At 39.9% G+C, this 25,837-nt stretch overlaps 1 protein-coding gene across 1 annotated transcript in view; it reads right to left on the reverse strand.

The window, feature by feature from the left end:
- Nucleotides 1-25,837, reverse strand: part of pdlim2 (PDZ and LIM domain 2 (mystique)) — a 107,462-nt gene that overhangs the window by 6,215 nt on the left and 75,410 nt on the right. Inside the window, exon 7 of the mRNA XM_052108235.1 lies at nucleotides 6,937-7,055. Coding sequence (XP_051964195.1) covers nucleotides 6,937-7,055 — 119 coding nt within the window. The remainder of the gene's footprint in view (nucleotides 1-6,936; nucleotides 7,056-25,837) is intronic.

The following is a 25,837-nucleotide window of genomic DNA, read 5'->3' on the forward strand; positions in this document are numbered from 1 at the left end:
AACATTGCCGAGATATAAACATTTAAATGTTATCCGAGACTTTCCTTTTTACTTAAAGCTGCACTGCGTAAATTTGTGCTCTCTAGCAGCATCTGTGGTTGAAACTTAAAACTGCTAGAAATGTGCTGAAGAAACTTTTACGTCAGTCATGTTTCGGCACTGCTCTTCTGGTGGATGAATCTCATGATTTGTGCTTACCTGGACATAGCATGCGTGTGATCATGACAGGGATATATTAAGATCTGGAGTCTTAATGTGCTTACTTTGACTTGCTTGAAGATAAACACTCTCATTTACATATTTTGAATGGATGAATTTTACACTTATAGTGATTTTCTGACAATATAATCAAAGTGCTTTTATATTGATAAACCACCACCAGTTCCCACTATCATATTTTAATATGATTACTCAATTGTTTCATCTACTATTAATGTTGTATTTTACTACACTACACAATGTAAGAGGTGAAACTAGTGATAATGTTGGGGATAAAATATACTTGAAAATAATATGCTTAATTGTACGATATAACAATTACAAGAAGTCAAATTTCAGAAGCCAAACATATCAGTAAACATGTCACAGTAACTTCCCCCGACAACAAACATACACTCACCTAAAGGATTATTAGGAACACCTGTTCAATTTCTCATTAATGCAATTATCTAATCAACCAATCACATGGCAGTTGCTTCAATGCATTTAGGGGTGTGATCCTGGTCAAGACAATCTCCTGAACTCCAAACTGAATGTCAGAATGGGAAAGAAAGGTGATTTAAGCAATTTTGAGCGTGGCATGGTTGTTGGTGCCAGACGGGCCGGTCTGAGTATTTCACAATCTGCTCAGTTACTGGGATTTTCACGCACAACCATTTCTAGGGTTTACAAAGAATGGTGTGAAAAGGGAAAAACATCCAGTATGCGGCAGTCCTGTGGGCGAAAATGCCTTGTTGATGCTAGAGGTCAGAGGAGAATGGGCCGACTGATTCAAGCTGACAGAAGAGCAACTTTGCCTGAAATAACCACTCGTTACAACCGAGGTATGCAGCAAAGCATTTGTGAAGCCACAACATGCACAACCTTGAGGCGGATTGGCTACAACAGCAGAAGACCCCACCGGGTACCACTCATCTCCACTACAAATAGGAAAAAGAGGCTACAATTTGCAAGAGCTCACCAAAATTGCACAGTTGAAGACTGGAAATATGTTGCCTGGTCTGGTGAGTCTCAATTTCTGTTGAGACATTCAGATGTAGAGTCAGAATTTGGCGTAAACAGAATGAGAACATGGATCCATCATGCCTTGTTACCACTGTGCAGGCTGGTGGTGGTGGTGTAATGGTATGTGGGATGTTTTCTTGGCACACTTTAGGCCCCTTAGTGCCAATTGGGCATCGTTTAAATGCCACAGCCTACCTGAGCATTGTTTCTGACAATGTCCATCCCTTTATGGCCACCATGTACCCATCCTCTGATGGCTACTTCCAGCAGGATAATGCACCATGTCACAAAGCTCGAATCATTTCAAATTGGTTTCTTGAAAATGACAATGAGTTCACTGTACTAAAACGGCCCCCACAGTCACCAGATCTCAACCCAATAGAGCATCTTTGGGATGTGGTGGAACGGGAGCTTCGTGCCCTGGATGTGCATCCCACAAATCTCCATCAACTGCAAGATGCTATCCTATCAATATGGGCCAACATTTCTAAAGAATGCTTTCAGCACCTTGTTGAATCAATGCCACATAGAATTAAGGCAGTTCTGAAGGCGAAAGGGGGTCAAACACAGTATTAGTATGGTGTTCCTAATAATCCTTTAGGTGAGTGTACATCGCGATCAGTTAACACACGAGTAATGTTCGATTAATAAAAGCATGTCAACCGATATAGGCTTCGACAACTTAACTGAAGAGTGTTGTTTCTCCTGCCGGAACACATGACAGTCGGTACTTGTTTTCTGTGTTTATGGATTTGTCACAATGACGCATGGATGAAAGACACGAGTCAGCATATTCGTGCCAAATCCAACCTGACAGTTCAAAATGCAAATAATGTTTATAGGCTTACCATGTGAATCCAGGTAAGGAAATTGTTTTGAACACGGATTGTTAATGTACTCAATCAATAATGGCAATTTGTACATTTTTCATCACTTAAACGTAGTGCAGCTTTAAGTGCATAAAACTCTAAATGTGTTTTAGTTACACAAATAATGGAGCAGGTTACATACGCAGTACTTGCTTGGATCATTTTTATGGTATTATTAAAATAACAAGGTGGTTGTAACACAATGTCCTTTTTGAGGTGTTAATGTAATTATAGACAATTAATTACAACACGTACAACATGTCATTCTTGTGTCATTGTTAACAAGTCATAAATACTTTAAGTTAATCAGAGTTTTTATCCTAAACAACTGTGACAATGACAAATGACAAGACAGTTTGCTCAACAATTGGATTGTATTTGTCTTGTGTCATGTTGAGTAGCCACGTCCACAATGGCATCACATTGGTCCAAAATGACACACTGCCGCTTCATTAAATATGCTGTTATTGGCTGTGCCAGTGTTCAATTCTGACATAAAACAATCTTTTTAAGGATTAACAAGTACACTGAAAAATGTCAATAGCCTTTATGTTGACAGTAATGAGATGCTGAGCATTATGTACTTCACAGAAAGCTCTGGAATGTTCCTTTAACCTATGATGGTAACCTGCAACAGTCTCCAACAAGGACAAAATGAGGAACCACAAAATACAGATAACAATTACATGTATGGTGGGCTCTAAAGTCATTCCACATTAATCATTAGGTAGCAGAGATCCCCGTGCTAACTAAACTGACTAACAGGAAAATCTCAACATCATGTGATATTTCCACCAAACATGCCCACTTCCTCTGCTTTGGTCTTCCCTAACTCCTGTGGTCAAACCCTGAACTTAACAATAGAGCTGTTCAGTTTGTAGTCTTTAGCATTTTCAAGCCATTCCCTCTGGAATTCAAATGTGTATTTTTATTTTTTTTTTCAGAATAGTGATGTTCAATTTAAGGAATAAAAAAAAATCTGTGGCAAACATTTCTTAAAGAAACTTTCACATTTTGTTCTACAATGTAAACACTTAATGAATAAATTTTGAAGCCGCTGTTAAATATGTTGCTAACAAGTTGCCACATACGGACTTCTGTGGTTGTCCCATTATTTACAGTGCATGTCCTTATGTGCCAATATCATCTGTAACATTAGTCAGCCAGCTTTTCACATTTTCAAAAAATCTGCACCAGTTTTATTGTTGTACTATTTCTGTTTCAAGCCAACATTTACAAAATATGAGTGTGTGTTTGTTGACAAGTTTAATGAGCTGATTAGGTTGTAGTTACAGTAGACAACCAGCATGAACTTTCCAGCTACATTTTATGCAGAAGGCTGATTTAAAGCTGTAAAATGCTATAATAAAATGCTATTTTTATTGCACAGAGCATTCCTCTGAAAATAAATCTGACATATGAGAATACTTAAGACTGTAGCCACACACATACAAAACATCCCAAAAAAAGACATGCATGCAAAAGTGCTTGTGTATTCATACAGATTTGTTAAATGTAAACAACCTGGCATGCCAATCAACACATCAATTGCTGTGTGAAATGTGCAGAGTCAACCGGTTAATCTAGATCTCACAGAGCCTTTCTATAGTAATTAAGGCTTAATGTTAATATGGCAGAACGTCCCTCATCCAGCCACAATAAAACAATTGCAATAACACCCAGTTGATTGATGTGATCTATGTATTGTGATGTAATAAAGGCCTTGCTTTGATAGTTCAGGTTCAGTTCACTATGAAAACATTGTCGTCAAGGCAGCCATTGTGTACAAAGGTCATGGCATGAGGGAAGAAATTATTAACAGTATACAGTTCAAAGAGCCAAAGAGGTCGATAGACCAGGTAGAATAAAACAGAACCTGGTCTATCGACCAGAGCAATCTCTAGTCAATGACAAATTTCTGAATAAACCAAAACTATATAAAAAAAACAACTGTATACTGTATATAATATTCAATTTAAATTTCTATGCCTTTCGAGTCTATTCATTTCCATGACTTGTCCAGGTCTGGAAAATTATATTTCCAGTTTTCCAATTTTGACTGTGATTCCACGGTCATGGAATTTAGCATTCGTGTCGTGAAAAAGAGGGTTTTTCTGTAACTTTTTCAAATGATATGACAGAATAATAAAAGAAAGAACAATAATGCATTTGGATATAAATCTCAGAATAAATGCTGTTTTCAGATCCACTATCTGCACGCAGGCTGTTCAGTGGGATATGACAGTTGTGTTTCCATGCAAACTCTCCCAAGCTCACATCAGTTCCCTATACTTAAATTCATGGGGCCCCAAACTAAATTTTTAGGCTCCTGTCCTCTGGGACCAAAAAGTAGGGCTACGGATGTGCAAATCTACCAACTTTCTACATTATAATATCTTATTATCCTTAACGCAGACGCAGATGTTAGGGATAATAATGTATAATTAGGCTCTGTTATGCTCACATGACTCTGATAAGAGAGATATACGAATGATAAGCACTGCACTTCAACTTGGTAACTAACAGACCACAAAAATACAGGCTAAATAACTATAACATATTACAGTACAAAATGTTCAAAGTAAGAGAAGCAAGAAATAAGAAAGGCTCCAATACAGAGCGGCACATCCTGAATGCAGGATGGAGTGGTGGTGGTGTAGTGGTCTAAGCACATAACTGGTAATCTGGTAATCAGAAGGACACTGATTCGAACCCCACGGCCGCCACCATTGTGTCCTTGAGCAAGGCACTTAACTCCAGGTTGCTCCAGGGGGATTGTCCCTGTTATAAGGGCTCTGTAAGTCGCTTTGGATAAAAGCGTCTGCCAAATGCATAAATGTAAATGTAAATGAATGCAGAACGATGCCCTTCAATGTAACCGGAGTGCTTCAGGACGATCCTCTCTGCACATTTAAAACAATATACAGGTAAAGATCTACTTCACAACATCAAACTGCAACTATTTATTTAAGCAGTGTCAGACAGATTCAGTAAATGACTTTAATGTCTTCAAAGCACCTCACAAATACAGGAACATCACTCATGTCGATAGAGAGTCTTGTAATGTATTGTTGATGCGGCGCTTTGACAGCAGCGGTGCATAAATGGACTAAACTTAAAGAACTCGAGATTAAACTTCTTGCAAGTTTTACTGTACTGACTTTTATTCATTTTTAAGCACAGCCAGTTATAATCAAGCAAAAACACTCTTCAAGAAGTTAGTTCTCAAGTAATTTGAGAACTGCATCTTCCATTAAAACCACCAGTCAACCTCACTAATCGACTATTCAGTTGATGGACGACTAGTCGATTAGTCGACCACCGTGGCACATTCTTACTACTGAGAGTAAACAATAATGAAGGCTGTGTGTCCAAACCAAAAAAATTCTACAACATTTTGGTGTAAATTAATCCGTCGCTTGGTAAAAGCAAGCCAAATTAGGAAGATGCCAATATGGACAGGTTGTGTGACATGCCCTCATCCTAGAAAACAATGAACAAAACTATCCATGGTAAAACAAAATGAGACAGACTACATTAACGAGAGCATGAAACCATCGAAATTCAAGAGCCATTTAGAAATCAAAATGGTACATTTTCCTAATCAGCCTGTCATCTAGTTATAGTAATATTAATACATTTAAAATTTTTGAATTTAGAACAGTTTTGTTCACTTTTATATGAGAAAAACATGTCACAAGTGGGACCATTAAGGTTCCCAGTTGTCCCCCCAACAACAGCCCTGGTTCCCCTCACAATCTATCTCTTTTTACATGAACCAGTATACAGAGATGTAACTGAACTATGGTTACAATCTCTAGAAAGATCTCACTTAACAGGCTCCAGATTGAGCAGTCAAAACAGTTGACATCAGCATCATTACCATCAGCAGAACATTAGTCTCAGATAACAATATTTCCTTTTCCACCCAGAGCAGCTTGTCATATGCCTTATAAGTTTGAGGAAGAATAGTATCCAAATAGTTTGGGTCAGTCTTACCTCAAGTGCAAACAAAGACAAATTCCTTTGCAACAGGTTCAACTCTCGTTGGAACAACAACAGTGACAATCTAAAACACATCTAAAACACACACACACACACACACACACACTCGGAGGCACATACACCTCTCTGTCGAGTATCCACGAGACATAAGAAAGTTGAGGGTTTATGTCTGAAAGGTGTGAGTTTGGTTTACCAGTATTGGTTGACAGCAGAACAGGGGTGTGGGCTTACAGATTGTGATATTTTATTATTGGTTGAGCAAAAAGTGGGTGGAGCAAATGGGTGTGTTGAAGACAGAGGGGTGGGGGCCAATTAGGGGCAGAAATTATATAATCATTTTCTAGAAAGTGAGAGGATGGAGGAGGGAAAGAAAGAAAGAGGGCAGTCAGACAGACAAAAAAAAGAGGAAGAGAAAAAAATATGTAAAGGAAGGAAGGATGGATGGATGGAAGGAAATAAAAGTAGTGAGAAAGGAAAGGAACAAAGAAAGAAAGACAGACAGAAAATAAATAAAAAATAAAAGGAGGGACAAAAAAATGCTAGAAAGAGAAAACGTAGTAAGGAAGGATGGAGGGAGGGAAATACAAGGAAAAAAATGGAAAGGAACAAAGAAAGAAAGAAAGAGAGAGGGGAAAGCAAGACAGACAGAAAAGAGGAAAGAAAGAATGAGGGTCAAAAATATGTAAAAATGGCAAGAAAGAAATAAGTAGGAAGGAAATGAAAGAAAGACAGCAGGAATGAGGGAAGGAATGAAGAATGGAAGTACAGAAAGAAAGGAGGGGAAGCAAGCAAGCAAAGAAAGCAGTGTTTGTTGAAGAGGTTGTGTATGTGTGAATACCTGCGTCGTGGGGAGATGGACAGCTCTCGGTCAATGGGACTGTGTGGTGAGTATCGTCCAGGAGGAGTTGGAGTCCGACTGGACACAGAGTTACTGCGAAAATCCACAGAAGAAATATCCTGCAGAACACATACACAACATGACAACAACAAATTAGTGGGTCCTTGAACTTCAGTTAAAAACTAATTGTCAGAGCTGCCCTTTGCTTACAATGACAGCTAATGTTGACCATGGCTGATTGTCAAGACTTTCAGTGAATAACAACTTCAGTTCCTAACAAAAAGCCATCATGTGGATTTAGAACACTTGGTTTAAGTTGTATTGACTACTTTCTAGATGATTTCATGGCGTTTGTTGTCCTTTGAGCTTCACAGTCCCTGGTACCCCATCCAGTTTTACTGTATGAAAGTATCCGTGTTTAGCAGATGTCTGAAAAATGGCAGGATCTCCCCACTGTCTAAAACCCCATGCAGAGACACCAGCAATTACTTAGTGATGGTTAAAGGGATAGTTCACCCCAAAATTAAAATTCTCATTTTTGAACTTTCAGAACTTTCTCATTCTGCCTTTATGTGCTTTTGGAACTTCAGAGTTCTGGACACCATTCACTTGCATTGTGGTGACCAACAGAGCTGAAATATTCTTCTAAAAATCTTTTGTATTTAGCAGAAGAAAGAAAGTCAAACACATCTGGGATGGCATGAGGGTGAGTAAATGATGAGAGTTTAAGCAACCCTTTAAGCAACCATATGTATACGTCTGTACAGTATAAAGGCTAATAGGCCAGTTTGCCACCCATTTTTTAAATAATCTTGAGATCTATAGATTACCATGGCCTTTTAGGGGGGCGATGTTGAACTCAGCATCAGAAAGCGCTGTCCTGTTGATAGGTCATTCAGCACAACAATGACCCTAAACACCCAAAAATATTTTAAACAAAATACCAAACTGTTCTAAGGTGGTCAGGATATTAATAGAGAATTAGATTCCATTGAAAACCAAGGAGGATCTCTAAAAACAGGATTTGAAAGGTGGCACCCGAGAGAATTTGATCAGCTAGCAAAATAACGGTGGAGTAAACTGTCAGCGAAGTGTAGGAATTCCACTGGTAGCTACAGGAATCATTGTATTACAATTACACTGTCTAACAGCAGTGCAACAAAATATTATATCTAGAGTTAGATAAATATTTTCTGGACCATTTAGGATATCTGTGTTTATAAGCAAAGATTAAGAAATTAATTCGATTTTTTTTTTCTCCACTACAATGGATCCAAAAACATGCATGTATCACAAATTATTTTAATTTCAACAATGTTCTGGAACAAATGTGGCCTGATATTTTTGGCCACAACTGTTCAGCTATACCAACTACTAAGCGGCACATAAAATCAAGCATACAGCCATGCAATCATCTTATAAAAAATGGCTTCATGATTCTGGTGAGAACCTAAACTTGACTGGCCTGCACAAAGCCAAGACCTGAACCTCACTTAAACCCCTTTGGGATGAATTGGAACACAGACCGTGAGCCAGACCCTTCGCCCAACATCCTTGCCTGTCCAGACTGATGTACTCTGGTGTGAATCTGAGAAAATCCCCACAGCTATGTTCTAAAACATCTAGTGGAAAACATTCTCAGAAAAGTAGAAGTTGTTAAGAAGGAGCAAAACATTATTAATGCCAATGGTTTTGAAGTCATATGTTCAGCAAGCACATACAGTATGAGAGTGGTGTTCAGATGTCCAAATAGTTTTGTCCATGTAGTGTCTAGACATACACAGCAGTCATGTAGAGGCAAATTCCTCAAGGGTTCCTCACAGAACTTCTTTTCAAAGACCCAAAATAATTAACAGACAGAAGGTGAGAAAAGATAACAAAAAAGAGCAAGTGGGAGAAAATAACGGTCAGATGCTTATAAGACACATTCATGGCTTCCCATTCATGCTAAATCACATCAAGAAATGTTCATCCCAAAACGAAAAATGTATTTCTAATTCTGACTAAAGCTGGAAGTACGTGGATCTGTCATCGCCTTAGCTAGCCTTAGTGTCTGGATTATCTTTGACTGTGATCTTCATTGGAATCTTCACTCTGGAGACTCTAAATACAACCAATTTCACATTGAATCCAAATCTACATGAAGATGGGTTGTAACGAGAGCCATTCATTATAGCTTTGGGAGCTGTCAAAGGAATAGTTTGGCGAAAACTTATTCATCATGCCATTCCATGACTTTCTTTGTTCTGTGGAACACGAATGAGACATTTTGTAGAATGTATTGGCCACTCTGACTTTTAAGCTTCAAAAACAGCACCATTAAGTTATCGTAAAAGTAGCACTTGTGCACTCTAAACTCTTCTTTAATCATTTGATAGTTTGAGACAAACAGACTGCAAGTTGTTATTCATTTATAATCTTTGCCACCAATGAGCTAATAACTCCAGAACCCTTGCAACCAGATCACAGGATCGAACGAGAACCACGTGTGTAGATGCAGTCACACCAAACTGCTGCCAATATTGAGCAAGCTTGCACTGGTGGTGACACAATTCCGTAGCTGACTGCTAAGGATGAGACAGTTCTGGCACTTGCTGGACACTCTGGGACGTCCTGAAGCCTTATTCACTGCAGTTGAACCTCTCTCCTTGAAGTTCTTGATGATCCGGCAAATGGTTCTTTCAGGTGCAATATTCTTTGCAGCAATTTCCTTGCACGTGAGGCCATTTTGATACAAAGCAATGATGGCTGCACGTCTTTCTTTAGAGGTAACCATTGCGAACAATAACACAATGATTGGAAGCACTTCTTCACTCCTTTCATAGCACTCAGCCTGCTCTTATAATCCAATCAGAATGTTAGAGTGATTTCACCTGACTAGTACTCGTTCACACTTTCCCAGGTGCTGCTGATATGAATAGTGAAATTATGTTAGCTGGTCATTTAGTGCCAGGGCCAAAAAAACGTGAAATTTGGGATTTTGTGATAAAGTACATTTTGATCACTCTGCACAATAATCTAGAAACAATGTGAATCAACACCACAACAACTGAAGCAGAAAACTTTGTCACAAAATGTATGTCACTGCCAATACTTTTGGCCATGGCTGTATAGTAAATATGTTGTATGAACCTCCTTTATTACATTATTATGGAGCTTGAAATGGAAGCTCCAGTCCCCATTTATTTTAATTATATGGAAATGAAGTATTCTCATTTAAATGTTTTATGGAATAAAGTCAAAGGTTTGGCAAAACACAAGGGTGAGTAAACAACAATTTCAGGATTTAGATTTTTAGGTGAACTATGCCGGCTTTAAAGGTTTCTTGCTGGAAGTGTTTGCTGAGAGAGATACATGAGAGGAATGGAGAAGGCATGTTCACATCTGTTTGGCACTAATACTGATGGATGTCGTGCCGGGCAGCTCTTCTGATAACAGCTGTCCAAAATTCCCTCTTCATGCTCTTAAATAGCACAGGCTGCTCCCAAGTCATCATGAACTTCCACCTGAGGGTTTTTGGCTCCATCCATCAAATTTATTAAAGTGCAGCCAAGAGCATTTCCACCCACTTAAAGCAATTATCGACCGCTGTGCTGATCAGTTTGATTGCTTGGAAGTTGTTTTGGAAATGACTAAAGCCAATTCACCAGGGAATGTTGAACATCTGAATTCAAAACAAGTTCCCCAATCGTATTCAGTAAATATGAGCACTGAAACCATTCAGAGAGATGTAAGTTAAGCATCTGGCCACAAGAGGGAGACACATACACGTTTACGTGTTCAACTTCATTGTTTTTTCTATAAGCATTGTTATGGTTCTTGTGAGTGTTTCACTTATTAATGTAAACTTTTCTCTGCCAAAATATGAACATGTTTATTTAGATAAACTTTTAAGAATGAAAGTGCCCATTTGTCCCTTCTCCAAACAATCCATTAGAACATTGCGTATAGTCGAAACTTTTGCTGGATGGCAGCGATGGAGTCCAGGCAGGAGTCATTTCAAAAAGTTGTTAATGGAAAAGTTTATGAGTGCTCTTTTGTGTGCTTGTCTGTCATAATTTGGTAACTGCTTTGACACTGCATTATTTTTGTCTAATATTACACACACTTAAATAGAGTACAGACACATTTATGTAGTCTGAGGTGTTCCTGGCAGGTCCAGATTTGCTGATTTTAGAGTAGTTTTGGCCAGGTTATGAAACCATTTTTCTGGTCTGTTAAACCAATTTAACACCAACTTGTCCAGGTCAGGAGACTAGCTTGACCATCATCATCTTTTCGGCAGGGGATGTGTGTGTATTTCAGCGTGTTTATAACCATTTTTAATTGTCCAGTGATTCTTGCCAAAAACAAATGAGTCATCATAAATGAAAAATCTTGTTTCTTGACACAAGCGGACCAGATTGGCATAGACGGGGAGTTTCCCTTGCCCAATCTCAAATCTCAGGCAATACACAGTGCCAAGGGCTTTTCCAACACAAATTTGAACTAAGCAGGGCATACACTGTTTTGAGTTTTTGCAACATTCCCCAATGAGGTAATGGAGAAATTATTTAACAGAGAGAACAGTAAGAGAAAGAACAAAATTTTTACATTTTATGAAGAAAATGCAGTTGTGCTTGCCCGTACAAAACTAGCCGCCATGATGCTCAAGGTATTTAGAGTGGTTTTCAGGAATTTTCCAGGTCTTGGGTTTATGTAGATGAAAAGACCACCCCCAAACCCTGTTTTACACAAATCAGCCTACTGAGAGCCTGGAGCAGTAACTCACCGAGCTGGCATGGCTCTAGTCTGCTTCCAGATGCAGTACCCATCAACAGCACTCAGTTAAGATCTAGAGAAACTTGCCAGGAATGCAGTCGCACCCAAACAAAAGCAACATGAGAGAAACAAACACACTCAGACCTGGGGAAGTTATGAGAAATGAAAAGGACATCGGGCAATGTTGCCATTCCTTTAATCGACTTGAAATTGACCCCGACTACCCACTAAAATGGAGCGCAAACCCAAATAGGTAAATCGCTGCTGTGCTTGACCATTTATAGAGTTGGCGAAATGTTGTTTTACACTAGAATGTGTGCATTCCCTTCCTGCTCTGTGTGTGTGCGCACACAAGGATGTAAGCTGTGTTTGTGTTGGACTGAGGCTATGAGAAGGAAGTCAATATGCAATCACAGGCTTTTCCTCATACCCCAAACACACACACTCAAGCCGTTCCTCGGGTTGGCAGAGTTCAGAGCACCTGATTAGCTTTCATCCTAACTGTAATCAGTGCGTCTAAACACCCGCAGGATAGCACAGTACATACACAAACATTCACTCGCACACTTGCTACACAATATCGATTCTGACCAGGGCACACATTTTACTGGTCGGGTAGGTCAAGAATTCTGTAAACTTCTGTGGGTTCAGTGATAATTCCATTGTCTAGAACAGGTTAGGCATGGTAGAAAGGGTTAACCATGCTCTATAAACATGACTGGTAAATATGGGCTACCATGGGTAGATGCTCTTACATTAGTTTAGTTTGTATCAGTTCACCTTAAAAAGACCTGGGCCGAGTTATTTTTTAGGTTATCAGAAGTCGACCAATGTCGTTATGGTATTCTGTTCTGATCTATTGGATGGTTTTGACTAAATTTATACAAAAGGTATTAAAATGGGTTAAGGATGCATGGATAGTCACCCTAGGCAGGGAACATTATATTTTATCTTTATTAGCAACTCCTTGATTTCTGCTGTAAAAATATTAGGAAAGACTAAAATGGACAAATGAGTTAGTATAAATTAGCCCAAAATGGAAATTGATCGAGATTGGAAATGCTGTAGGATGGAGTCATGAGGAAGAACCTGGTATTTAAAGGGATAGGTCACCCAAAAAATTGAAATTCTCTCATCATTTACTCACCCTCATGCCATGCCAGATGTGTATGACTTTCTTTATTCAGCAGAACACAAACAAAGATTTTACAAAGAATATCTCAGCTCTGTAGGTCCATAAAATGCAAGTGAAGCTTGTGGAGCTACAAAGGTCTGATCACCAGTAAACAGCAAAAACACTTACGAGAACAGATTTTTCCGCAACTGATTTGAGCCACTTTCAAATGTGTTTTTAAATCCGATACATATTGGATATACGTATCTGGACATCTGTCCGGAGTCTAAACACTTGAATGTGATTCTCCTCGTATTTCTGACACGAACATCTATGTTCATCTCTGTGCACGTAAAAACATTATTCTGGAAATACGAGATCTCAAGCAATTGTGAAATGTCAAGCACACATGAGGAGTGAGGAGAAATTTCAAACTTGAAGGGAAATTAGCATAAATCAGTATACAAACAGATGTAGGTTTAACAAAAAAGTTTTACATTTAGCTTTAGTTGATCACTAATCACATGTACAGGAATATTCTATAAAGACGTACACTATTTGGAGCATGTAAACTTCTTTTTGGAATGATGTATTTCACAGTATAGTAATTACCTTCATCAGTGACGACAGACAGCCAATTGTGAAATCATCAGTTGATAGAGCTAAGGTTGGTGAATGAACGTTTGCATGTGATTTTGTACGTATAAACGTATGGTGTCTTGGGTCAACACATCGTGATGACAACCACTGGCAGACCGAAGAATGGAACTGTCCAATGAGAACTATCAAGGCTTTGTAAAATGGGTGTTTGTATTTCATGAATTGAGCCATTCAGAGCAACACATTTCTCAATAATTAAACTAAGATTGTAATGGGTAAAGGATGGGCGAGGCTGCGGCGGAAACAGGCAGTCGACATAAACTTAAACAGAACATAAAACACAGACAGCGGCCGTGTGCGTATTTCTCCTGAACTGGCATCCCTGGCTCCTTTTTATCCCTCTCCCAGCTGATTGAGCTGATTCAGCACCGGCCGTCCATCGTTACAGTCCGGCCACACCCTCCTCCTCGTCACAAAGCTGAATTTGTAATGAGTTTTGCATACAATTTCAGGATTCATGGGTGAAAGGAAACCTGGTTCAAATTGTTTAAGGAATTTTTGATTGGTCTTTAACAAACAGGAGTGTTGAATTGTCATACACAATTTAAATCTAAGTTAAAAAAAATTACAATTTAAAATCAGGTCAATGGATGATTTTTAATTATCACACTGAAAAATATGAAATATTATAAAGTTAACATGATGTCTTTGATTATTGTGTTGGTTAATTCAAACCGTGTCATGTGTTTGAAACGGAATACCTTTTTCGGAAAGACACGTGTTTGACATTTGAAATAAACATCAACATTTTCAATGCATTGACAAGTTTAAAGTAAAAACTTCATGAATGAAAATGTGCAGAGTTTTATCTCAAGTTCACTTTAGAATGCAGCTTTGCAATCTCCATTTATGGTGCACGTTTCAGAAATCGGAGCTTGTCAAGAGTAATACTAACTTAGATACTATATCATGCACATTTTCCCATTTTAAAGGTCCATGTTAAAGTTTAAAACCTTTCAAGTGAGATATCAAGAAAATGCATCTGTATCTCAATCACTGCTCAAGCAAGTGAGCAGGCAGTGATTTCTTTCTAAAACAAAGTGACCACAAGCACGGACTGTTGTGTATGGCTGGGATATAATCACAATGATTTCGCTGGCAATATAAAATGAAGCAATATTGTGAATACCGCTGCACTTTTCAGTTGACCACTTGATTTTCTAAATAGTGCATGTTTAGACTTATTTCACATTCCTTTGGTGCTGCACAATTAGCCAAAATAACATCAAAATCGTGAGATAGTCATTTGTGATTAATAAACTGCAAAAGGTTGCGATTACATGAAATTAACAGTCTACATCAGTGGTTCTCAACCCTGTTCCTGCAGGCCCCTAACTACACATTTTGTATATCTCCCTTTTCTGACACAACGAGCTGATGAGTTGAATCAGGTGTGTTTGATTAGGGTTATATCTAAAATGTGTAGTGCTGGGGGTCCTCCAGGAACAGGGTTGAGAACCACTGGTCTACATGGTCTATGTACAAACAATAATAATAAATTCTAATACAAAAACAAAGAATTGTACAAATGATACAAGGCTGATTTACTATATAGAAACAATAAATGGAATAGTATTACATTCAAAATTGGGCTTTTAATTTAGTTTTAACCAGTGTTGAGGTAACGTGATAAAAGTAACGCACATTACATAATCAGACTACTTTTTTGAGTAAGGAGTCAAGTAACACTACATTTTTTATTTTAGACCATAATATCAGTTACTTTTTAAATAAAGTAACGTGTTGCTTTTGTACACCTCTACAGTCCCTGTATAGCGAGGAATCACGAGTAAAAGTGTGCTAACTTCGGGGAGGAAACGAAGTAATGCATCATTTTATTTTAACATGGTTGGCAGTTATTGAAGTATGCTTGCCATTACTATGAATCAGAATCATTTATGCTAATTTCTGATTGGTAAAATGCTTCAGCACTAGCGATCACTTGTTTGTTTGACAGTGCAAAGAGAGAACATTGAGATTATGTTGCCAAAGTAGAAAAAAGCATTATAACATAAAATTAAAATCAAGTTAAATCATTCTTATTTGTATAGTTTTTTTATTTGTGCTTTTCCCAATACACATTGTTACAAAGAAGCTTTACAGGAAATAAGGTGTAATGTCTGTAACATCTTAAATACATGATTAACCAACAACACTCCTGGAAACAAATATCTTTTGTTAAAAAATAACATAAAATAATCTAAATCGCTTGGTATTTAAAATTTCACAATTCAGTCCCGCTGTTCACATATGAGGAAATACATTTTTAGGAAAACATTTTACTAAATGTAAGGAATATCACCCTGGTGCATTGAGAGAAATAGTGACGTAGACAATTCACACACTTTTTTGTGGTGATAAAGCTTATCCGTTCCTTGTTATTTAGGTGTTATTTGACTTACAATAGTGGAGATTTATAGTAAAAAAAATACTTACATTTTTGTTTTTTTCTCACCCACACTTTTCCTATCGCTTCTGAATATATAGATTTAACCACTGGAGACGAATGGATTACTAAAGTCACACATGAGTAAATTATGATTTTTGGGTGGACTATTCCTTCAAGATGAGGAAATGTGAGTTTTTGAGTTAACTAAGTTTTTAACGGCATCTTGTGTGTGTGTGTGTGTGTGTGTAGCAACAACAATATAAAAGGAAAAGTAGTAAGTTAAATTGAATATATAAATTGGTGGGGGGGCCTTCGGCATATCGCGGCACTGTTTTGCAGCCCTCATCAGCCAGTCACAGACTGTTCAGCATAACGCGGCGGCCTGTTTCACCTTATCGCCGCCCGTCGACCATTTTTCACAGACAGTCCACCAGGAAAAGTCACAGTTCTCCCTATGGCCGGTTGACCCCTGAATGCACACACACTGAGGTTGCAATTAGAAACTCACAATTAGATCTTAAGTTCCATCACTGGCTAAATCCTTTTTTTAAGCTTTAAAGCACAATCAGCTAACACTATTGAAAAGGCAGAGGGCTACCTTCGTTAAAACATCTTTTGTGCTCCACAAACGAAGTACAGTCATATGGGTTTAAAATGATATGATGGTCAGTAAATAATGACAGAATTAAAATTTTTAGGAGAACCATTCCTTTAAAACAGAAGACAGCAGATTCCGCCTGGGATTGTTCGTCTGACAACTGATGGTTACACATTTTCCTTCAAAAAGACTGACCACAATAATAAGAGCACAGAGAAGCTGAATTTAAGAGACAAAGGGTTTGTAAAAAGAAAGAAAATAAAGAGAAAGAATAAAAAGTATTGAGGAATACAATAAAAAGAAAAAACAGAAGTTGAGGTTTGGCGATGACACTGCCAGTTGTCGCCAAGGAAGTGGTCAAAGGTACTGTTGCATGACATCAGTAAAACACAGATGACTGAGGCGAATGTTCCCTGACTTTTTCATTTGTGAAGAATGTGCATGCAATTACCTTTTTATCATGTTTTCATTTCCCTGGGGCTATTTACACTGTGTGAGTGCTTTTAATAGTGATGTGCTATGGGTTTGTTGAGGATAATGTAAAAACCACACGCATCCTGTCAGGGATTTAGATTTATCACCCCTGCACCATACATTTCTGTTTGGGGTGTCACGCCTGAATATGTATCGGAGCACGCAGTGTACCATATTCAGTGGGAAAAATAAACAATCTGTGCTTTGAGTTTGGGGCACTGGGGTCCATGGTGCCTGCCGCAGCCAAGCCTTCTCAACAATGTATCATGAAGCGGCAGAGAGATCATGTGGAGAAGTGAGGATCTTTTGTTGTATTTGGATTTACAGATGCTTTAGTCAGCAATTCTCATATTCAAATGTTTGTGATGTTCCAGGCAACAAATGGTTTTATAGGAGCAATGCATTGTCGGTATTTCACCATTAACAAAGACAGTAATCTAAGGCCCAGCTACAGTACACAGGCTATAATTTTTCTCTTGTGCTTCTGCATATGAAATAAAATGTTTTTTGATATCTAAGATGAATTTAGTACAAAATATTCTTCATAAATTAAACACATAGTTCTCCTAAAAATGTTAATCTGTCATTATTTAACCACCCTTATTTCATTCCAAACCTGTATTACTTTCTTCTGTGGAACACAAGGAGGGGCTTTTTTTTTTTTAATTTTGAATAATGCTGACACTGATATTTGTCTGAAATGTCCTCTCACTATCAACTGCTATCATTTTCAGCAAACTTAACATGTGTAAATATTTGTATGAACATAAAGATTCAACAACTAAGACATAAACTGAACAAGTTTCACAGACATGTGACTAACAGAAATGGAGTAATGTCAAAAGTAACAGTCAGTATCTGATGTGGCCACCAGCTGCATTAAGTACTGCAGTGCATCTCCTCCTCATGGACTGGACCAGATTTTCCAGTTCTTGCTGTGAGATGCTACCCCACTCTTCTACCAAGTCACTCGCAAGTTCCCGGACATTTCTGGGGGGAATGGTCCTAGCCCTCACCCTCTGATTCAACAGGTCCCAGACGAGCTCAATGGGATTGAGATCCAGGCTCTTCGCTGGCCATGACAGAACACTGACATTCCTGTCAGTCACACACAGAATGAGCAGTATGGCTGGTGGCATTGTCATGCTGGAGGGTTATATCAGGATGAGCCTTCAGGAAGGGTACCACATGAGGGAGGAGGATGTCTTCCCTGTAACGCACAGCATTGAGATTGCCTGCAATGACAACAAGCTCAGTCCAATGATGCTGGGAGACACCGCCCCAGACCATTATGGACCCCTCCCACCTCCAAATCGATCCTACTCCAGAGTACAGGCCTAAATAAATCACCCATCAACCCTGGTGAGACAAAACTGTGACTCATAAGTGAAGAGCACATTTTGCCAGTCCTGTCTGGTCCAGCGAAGGTGGGATTGTGCCCATAGGTGACGTTGTCTGGTAAGGACCTGCCTTACAACAGGTCTACAAGCCCTCAGTCCAGTCTCTCTCAGCTTATTGTGGACAGTCTTAGCACTGATGGAGGGATTGTGCGTTCCTGGTGTAACTTGAGCAGTTGTTGTTGCCATCCTGTACCTGTCCCGCAGGTGTGATATTCAGATGTACTGATCCTGTGCAGGGTTTTGTTACACATGGTCTGCCATTGCGATGATGATCAGCTGTCCTTCATGTCTCCCTCTAGCGCTGTCTTAGGTGTCTCTCAGTACGGACATTGCAGTTTATTGCCCTGGCTGCCACCTCAATCCTCCATGCAGCATGCCTAAGGCACGTTCACGCAGATGAGCAGGGACCATGGGCATCTTTCTTTTAGTGTTTTTCAGAGTCAGTAGAAAGGTTTCTTTAGTGTCCTAATTTTTATAACTGTGACCTTAATTGTCTACCGTCTGTAAACTGTTAATGTCTTAATGACCATTCCACAGGTGCATGTTCATTAATTGTTTATGGTTCATTGAACAAGCATAGAAAACATTGTTTAAACCCTTTACAATAAATATCTGTAAAGTTATTTGGATTTTAAGAAAATTATCTTTAAAATACAGTGTCCTGAAAAGGGATATTTCTTTTTAAGCTGAGTTTATGTTTTTGAAACATGGGTGATTAAACCAACATAGCCACCATATCTGATTTATGGAGTTAATTCATGATTTGATTGTATCTGAGAGAAGATTTTGAAAGACTTTGATTCAGAAAACTTTGCATAGTGACATATCATGGATCATATTGTCATATTGATTACTTTTACTGTGATTTAACCCTCTGGGTTCGAAGGATGTGCCGGCGCATCCTGCTGGATTTCTTTGTCCATTCCTGTCACTGTATTAGGTAATAACTAATGTTTCTAGCCGACTTGCATACAGCTGTACCTCATAATCCAAAGGATATGATCTCTAAACTCCAGATCTGTCATGTCTGTGGGATTTCTATCAAATACAGCAGCTTGTCTCCACTACAGTGATGACAAGCCATATTGTCTCTTACAGACCAATCTTCTAACAGGGGCAGATACAAACCATTTGAATGTAAACTCATTCAGGGCTGTGCGATGTGCGTTATGGCATGTCTGAATACCACATAGTCAACATCAGACACAAATTTTATGCATGTGTAGTCAAACACTTATTAGTCAAGAGACAATGATGTAGAAATTCTGAGCATGTGTTGGAATGCTTGCATTTCCAGACACCGTGACATGGTTATGACCCAACAGTGTCATGAGATGGTAACTTATTATGGTTAATGGCAAGGGCAACCATTCATATTCCCTTTTGTATTTACTTCCATGCAACTGTAACTTCCATGTATTTAAAGTAATTTCAAAATGACCCTACAATTTCAGCAAATAGCCTGAGGATATGCATGCAATGTTAACAAATGCAGACATGATTGAGAAGCAATGCAGTTTGAAAAAACAATGGAATCTGGGAATACATGTGAACCAACAGACTTTGAGAGGGATGATTGCTGGTGCCAGCTGTGGTGGTTCTTGTAGATCAGAAACGGCTGACCTCCAGAGATTTTTATACCCTACAGTCTCAAAAGTTTAAAAATATTGGTGAGGTAAGCACAAAAACATTCAAAAGAGCAGCCATTACGAAGGCAGATGGAAGAATGGCTAGACTCATTTTAAGATGAAGGCCACAAACACAGACTTGAAGACCCAGACTTTTGACTAAAAAGTGTTGTCCACTTTGTAACTTATTCTGTCCATGAATCTCGTACTTACAGGAATGGGTTGAAGTGTGTGTGAGTGTGTGTGTTTTTTTATGTATATAAAGCCAGCCAATCAGATCAGCGTTTACTTTACATTGGATTCACTTTTAAAGGTGGAGTAAGTCATTTTAGTCCAATACACTTTTTGTCAAATCCCATGAATATCTCTTCGTGGTCCACTAGAGGTTCGTACTGTGTATGCACTGAAAAAACATCCAGTGTTAGTACACAGCCCTGGCTCTGTAAATGGGGAAAAAAGTGGATTGGACCCTACATGGATTTGGGGGGGGCAGAGCTTCTGAAGGAGCACTGAAGGGTGCAGTGTTTGTTTGGCTGCTGAGTTCAAATATCAACAGTCTTTCTCAGAAATCACTTACTCCACCCTTTAACGCTAATATATTTTTTTCTTGGATCTATCCATCACCCAGGTTGTCATTATAGACCTTTTTTACAGATGACGTGCCATCACATGCAGCTCTGAAAAGTAGCATAACAAAACATCCGCCCTATGGACGATCGCCAATTTTATAAATAACTTAAAACAACTTGGATGCACTTGGCAGTAAACATAATTTGTTTAATTGTTTGTTTGGCTTAACACAGCACTTCTCCATGTGTGTTATCTACCACTTTAATGTATCTTTAAAGTGAGGTGATTATCAGGTAAAAGTTTTCCTGGACCATGAGGAACTGTGTGCTGTTCAGGTTACAAACCGATTAATGTGCTCAACTCCAGTCTGAAGAGGCCGCGTTGAAGTCTTTTAACATTATTGTTTAAACTATTACAGCATGTTCATGTTTATTTTAAATACAACACATTTGTAGACACTGGGGTATTTTCATCGATATGTTTTATTTACATTGCATTCGGTCACAACTCGTGAGTGAATGGCTCCCCAATCATCGCACTCAAACCGTGAGGATATAACTCCAAGAAGAAACAGACGGCAGCCATTCAACACACCTTGCCCCGCCAAGGCTCAAGATCCTGCATTCCGTCTGCTCGCTGTGGGCATCCTCCTGTGGCGGTGAAACCCCAGGCAGCTCTGCCCCAGCCCAGGCCCAGCACTCAGCCCCAGTGTAGAGCTCCCCGCAGGAAGCGGACACACCCTGTCTCACGGATCACCTCCAGGACCCAGAAGGCTCCCAAGCACTCCAGAGATGGGCAACCCAGGGAGAGAGACGTCTGCCACGGAGCTGGTATCCAGACCACTCCATTTTCTGGTGGACGGCCGGGTCGAGAAACATTTGTTTCCTTTCCTTGCCAGACCCCAAACGGGCTGCGGTACCCATGTTGTCACGAAGGAAGTAGTTTCCTCACTCCCTGGGTCACTTAGCCAGTGCCCACAACCGCCGTTCCCGTGGCAATCAGACACTGAGCACTTGCAGTCCTGCCCCCCTGAACATGGACCCTCTGCCTTCACGTGCCCAACTGCACAACACTCGTGCCTCAGGCTGGCAGGTGGTGACGAGTCTAGAGGTCGTCGCTACAGAACCTCAGTTGCCTACCTGCCCCAGGCCGGGTACGCGGAGCAAGGTAAGCGCTTCAAGCATCTCCTCAGCAAAACCACCTTGGTACAAAGCAACGCTCCCCGACATGACATTGCCTGCTCCCCCCGCCGCGAGGCCCAACCTCTAGGTACGTCACACATTATCTTCCACTTAGTGCCCCTTGCCCAGACACGTGGCTTGGACACGTGGCATATGCTTTCCAACCCGACACGGTAGCTGGCCAGACCATCCGACTCGGCTACACTATTCAGTTTGCCAGGTGCCCGCGTTACCTCGGTGCAGGGAAAAAACACCTCCATCCTGCGTGCACAGATTGCAACCCTTCTGTGCAAGAACGCAATAGAGCCTGTCCCTCCAGCCGAGATGGAGAACGGTTTCTACGGTCCTTACTCCATCATACCCAAGGCGGTGGGTTGCGGCAAATCTTGGACCAGTGAGTTCTGAACCGGGACTTGAACAGACTCCCATTCAAGATGATGACGCAGAAACGTATTCTGACATGCGTCCGGCATCAAGATTGGTTTGCAGCGGTAGACCCGAAGGATCCGAACCCAATACCTTCGTGAGATTTTACAATCTCCGGGTTGAGCCGGTCTCGTCCCATTTTTGACAGGTCCAAACACGTAGAATTCAGTAATACAGTGACAACAGCTGGCCGGGTGTACCGCTTGCACATAGCGCCTTTCCCCTCCCCTGAGGTAAGACGTGTGCTCTACTCCCCCAGTCGAATCCACAAGTCATGGACACTGGGTGTCCTTCCCCCCCAGCCCTCTGGCTCCGAACTCAGCGAAGGAATTTTGCAGCCAGACCCACCACAGGCACTGACTTGCCTGCACTGGAATAGGTGCTCCACAGGCTCTGATTATTCCAATATGCCGAGATGTATTTTCCGTGGTTGGTCCCCCTGTCAGCGGACCTGCATCTCCCTTGGGTAGAGCCCCCTCTACCCCCTGGTCGCTGTGTTTGTAGAGCTCCTCCCCATCGAGGCATGACCTACCACCCCGCCACATGTGTGGCTGGGTAAGCCCATGTGATGTATTTGCCACATGTTAACCTACCCTGTAGGGCAGGATGTGGTCTCCGCAGGGTCTTTTCCCCCTGAAAGATTAGGATTGGAAAAGAACGCCTTCCCTGATGCGTGTTATAGCGTTAGATGGCCCCAGCCGCATCTAACACTATGGAGAAAAAACAGAGATAGAAAAGGCCGCGGCTGGTGCAGGTTCAGGCTAGTTACGTCGCTTCCCTCCCTCAGGGATGTGGGGAACTATACGACGTCTCTTGTGGTGATGGGGAAGGTTACGTGCAGTCTGATGCACCTGCTATTTTCGCATGCAACAGCTTGCTTGCACCTGCATCAGCAGTCCACGTAACACGTTCCGTATCGTGGCGTTTTTAAATAGGGACCCCTAATGTCACTACATTGACACAAAATCAAGTGAGTGACAGAAGGTGATAGCCTCAGTTACTGTCATAACCTCCGTTCCCTGATGGAGAGAACGAGACGTTGTGTCCCTCTTGCCACAACACTGTACTAAACCGCTGAATGGGCCAGGACCTTAATCTCAACTCAGCCCAAAACCTGTCTGAACGGACGTATGCTTCCCTCCTTTTATACCAGTATGTCCAGAGAAGGGGCATGCAAATTCTGTTCACCAATTCTCTTTGGCCTTTTCTCAAAGATAAGAGGTAACCGAGGCCCGCAAGAGAGACCCCGAGTGTCACTACAGCGACACAACGTCAAAACTATGATAAAAATCATTAGGCATCTGGCATTCATTAAGGCCTTGTTAAAGCTGTGGATTTCATCATTGCAGATTATTATATCCCTTAAATCAACTATCTACATTTCCAACTTTGAAATCACAGAAAAAGAGAGACAGAAATAGATAGGACACACCACAGTCTCTGCTAGCAACCATGTCTAACCATCCTTAGCATTTCCTAACATGCATGTTTAAAGGACTTTTTCTATGTACAGTATGAATGTCTTTTAATGCAAGTCATAGAAGCTTGAGGTATGTTAATGTCAGATAACTTTGACGTACATCAAAGTGGTTACATTAGGAAAAGAGGGACTTGAAAAGGTAATCTGTTTTCACATTGTGACCTCTATGGGTTTTACATGCTCTTCTAGTAGGTATGCTGGTAATTCACTGTAACCATGCTTTATCTTGATGAAAAGAGGGCACGGTGTACAAGTACAGGCATGATCAGAGTGTGGTCAACAGAATGAAGGACTGAATGAACAAAAGAAAAACATCAAGCCTGAATTGAAGAACAAAGTGTGGGCAAGGAGCTAAGGGAGAGGGACTGTATCTTTCCCTGTAATAGAGAGAGAGATAATCATCTCCATCTAAACCATCTTCAGCCCGGCTGCCTGTAAGTGAATAAAGAGTTTATGGAGTAATTAGTGAACTTTATAAATCACTGCTTGATAGATGCCACCTGGGTGAATGGCATCTCCTGTTCTTAAACTCCCTTCTCTACTGCTTTATTCTCTCATTATTTCTGTCTTCTGTTACACTTCCTTTCCTTTTTACTGCTGTTTGTATCTCTCAATCTCTTCTTTCTCTCTTTCAGGAAGTCACTACCATAGTAACTGTTAACAGGGGTGTTGTCAGCCCTGGGCTTTTGTACTTCATTTTCCTCCCTTCTGATAGAGAATTATTGATAACGTTTCTTGCTATTATAAACAGCTTACTGTTATTTCTGTGTGTGAGAGAAGACGGACAACGTCAAAACACAAACTGCCCGGATTAAAAGTAAATGGCTGCATAAACAAGAGAGTGCAGGTGCTAGATTTGGCTTTATTAGCATTTTCCATACAGTTTTAACTTTATCATAATTTGGGTTGTATACTGATTATGCCATGAATGCCTAAGGTTGCGTAAACATCATAAATGGTTTTCCTTCAGGGTAACCAAAGCTTTTTGCCATTATCCCGATTTCTCTCTGCCTTCACTGGCATTCTTACTAACTTATCGAATGTGTGCATACCGTTTTACGCTTTTACTTAAAAAACACAATCCAATGAATTTAAAAAGACAGGTATCTTATGTTGTCATTTGTTTTTTAAATAATTTTATTTTATAGTAATCTGAGTATTGTTGTGCATGTAAATCAGCTGCATTGCATGTCGTAATTTATACTATTTTTAACTTAAATTGTTCACAACAACAGATGTTCATCTGACATGTGTACATAGACCAATACGCACCTTGTGAACAGTGCCTTAGAATTAAATAGGCTGTTTTAGTTACTGTACCTTAAAGACTTCTTTATGTAAATGAACTCTTATGATTGGCCAACCTCCAAGTTGCTGAATACTAAATAGGTGTTGATGTGTAAACGTAGGTGGCCAGGTTAATGTTCTGAGAGTTCTGCTTCAATACCCAAAGGATTTCTGGACCACCCATTAGTGAGCTTAATTTCAATACATGTTGGGTGGATTGAGGTGGAAGCTTTATATTGTGAATTTTAGAGTATATCTAGTAAGTTGAACAATTTTTCTTACTCCAAAAGAGAAAGGAAAATAAATTTTTCCATGATATGTCTTCTGCAAATCTTAAGTGTCATTTTGGTGAGGCTAAAGAAAATGTATATGTGCCTGACAAGGAAAAAGATTCAGTTACCTTGATGACTTCAGGAATGCTGCCCTTACATTCAGGTCAGTTCAGTAAAATTGTAACAAAAATCATAAAAGATGCCCTTTCTGTACACAGCCAAAATATTACCCATTAACCCTAGCGTGTTTGTGTCCCTCCAATCAGTTGCCATGCGATGTGTCAGGCGAGTGAAAATCTGGTATCTGGTATGTTGAGGAACCTTAAAATGTATCAGTGGCAGACTAATAGTGTCTAACACACTTTCAATGCGAAGTTAAATACAGAGTCCCCTTGTTTCAAGTCCAACCTGAAATAGTACTTTGTCCCACTGGAGTGTCTCAGTATGCAAGAAAAAGGAAGAGAATTAGGAGGGGGAAGACAGGCCAAGCCAAAAATTATTTTAGCCTGCACTCTGGAAGTGAAAATGTGAGCAGCATTCAAAGGAATAATTTTACCAGGAATGAAAAATTATTAACTTCCAAACCTTAAGACTTTCCCTCTTCAGTTGAACAAAAATGATCAATGTTTAAGGAATATCATGGCTGCTCTTTTCAATATAA

The sequence above is a fragment of the Xyrauchen texanus genome, chromosome 37 (genome assembly GCF_025860055.1).
Source record: "Xyrauchen texanus isolate HMW12.3.18 chromosome 37, RBS_HiC_50CHRs, whole genome shotgun sequence".
NCBI classification, from domain to species: Eukaryota; Metazoa; Chordata; class Actinopteri; order Cypriniformes; family Catostomidae; genus Xyrauchen; species Xyrauchen texanus.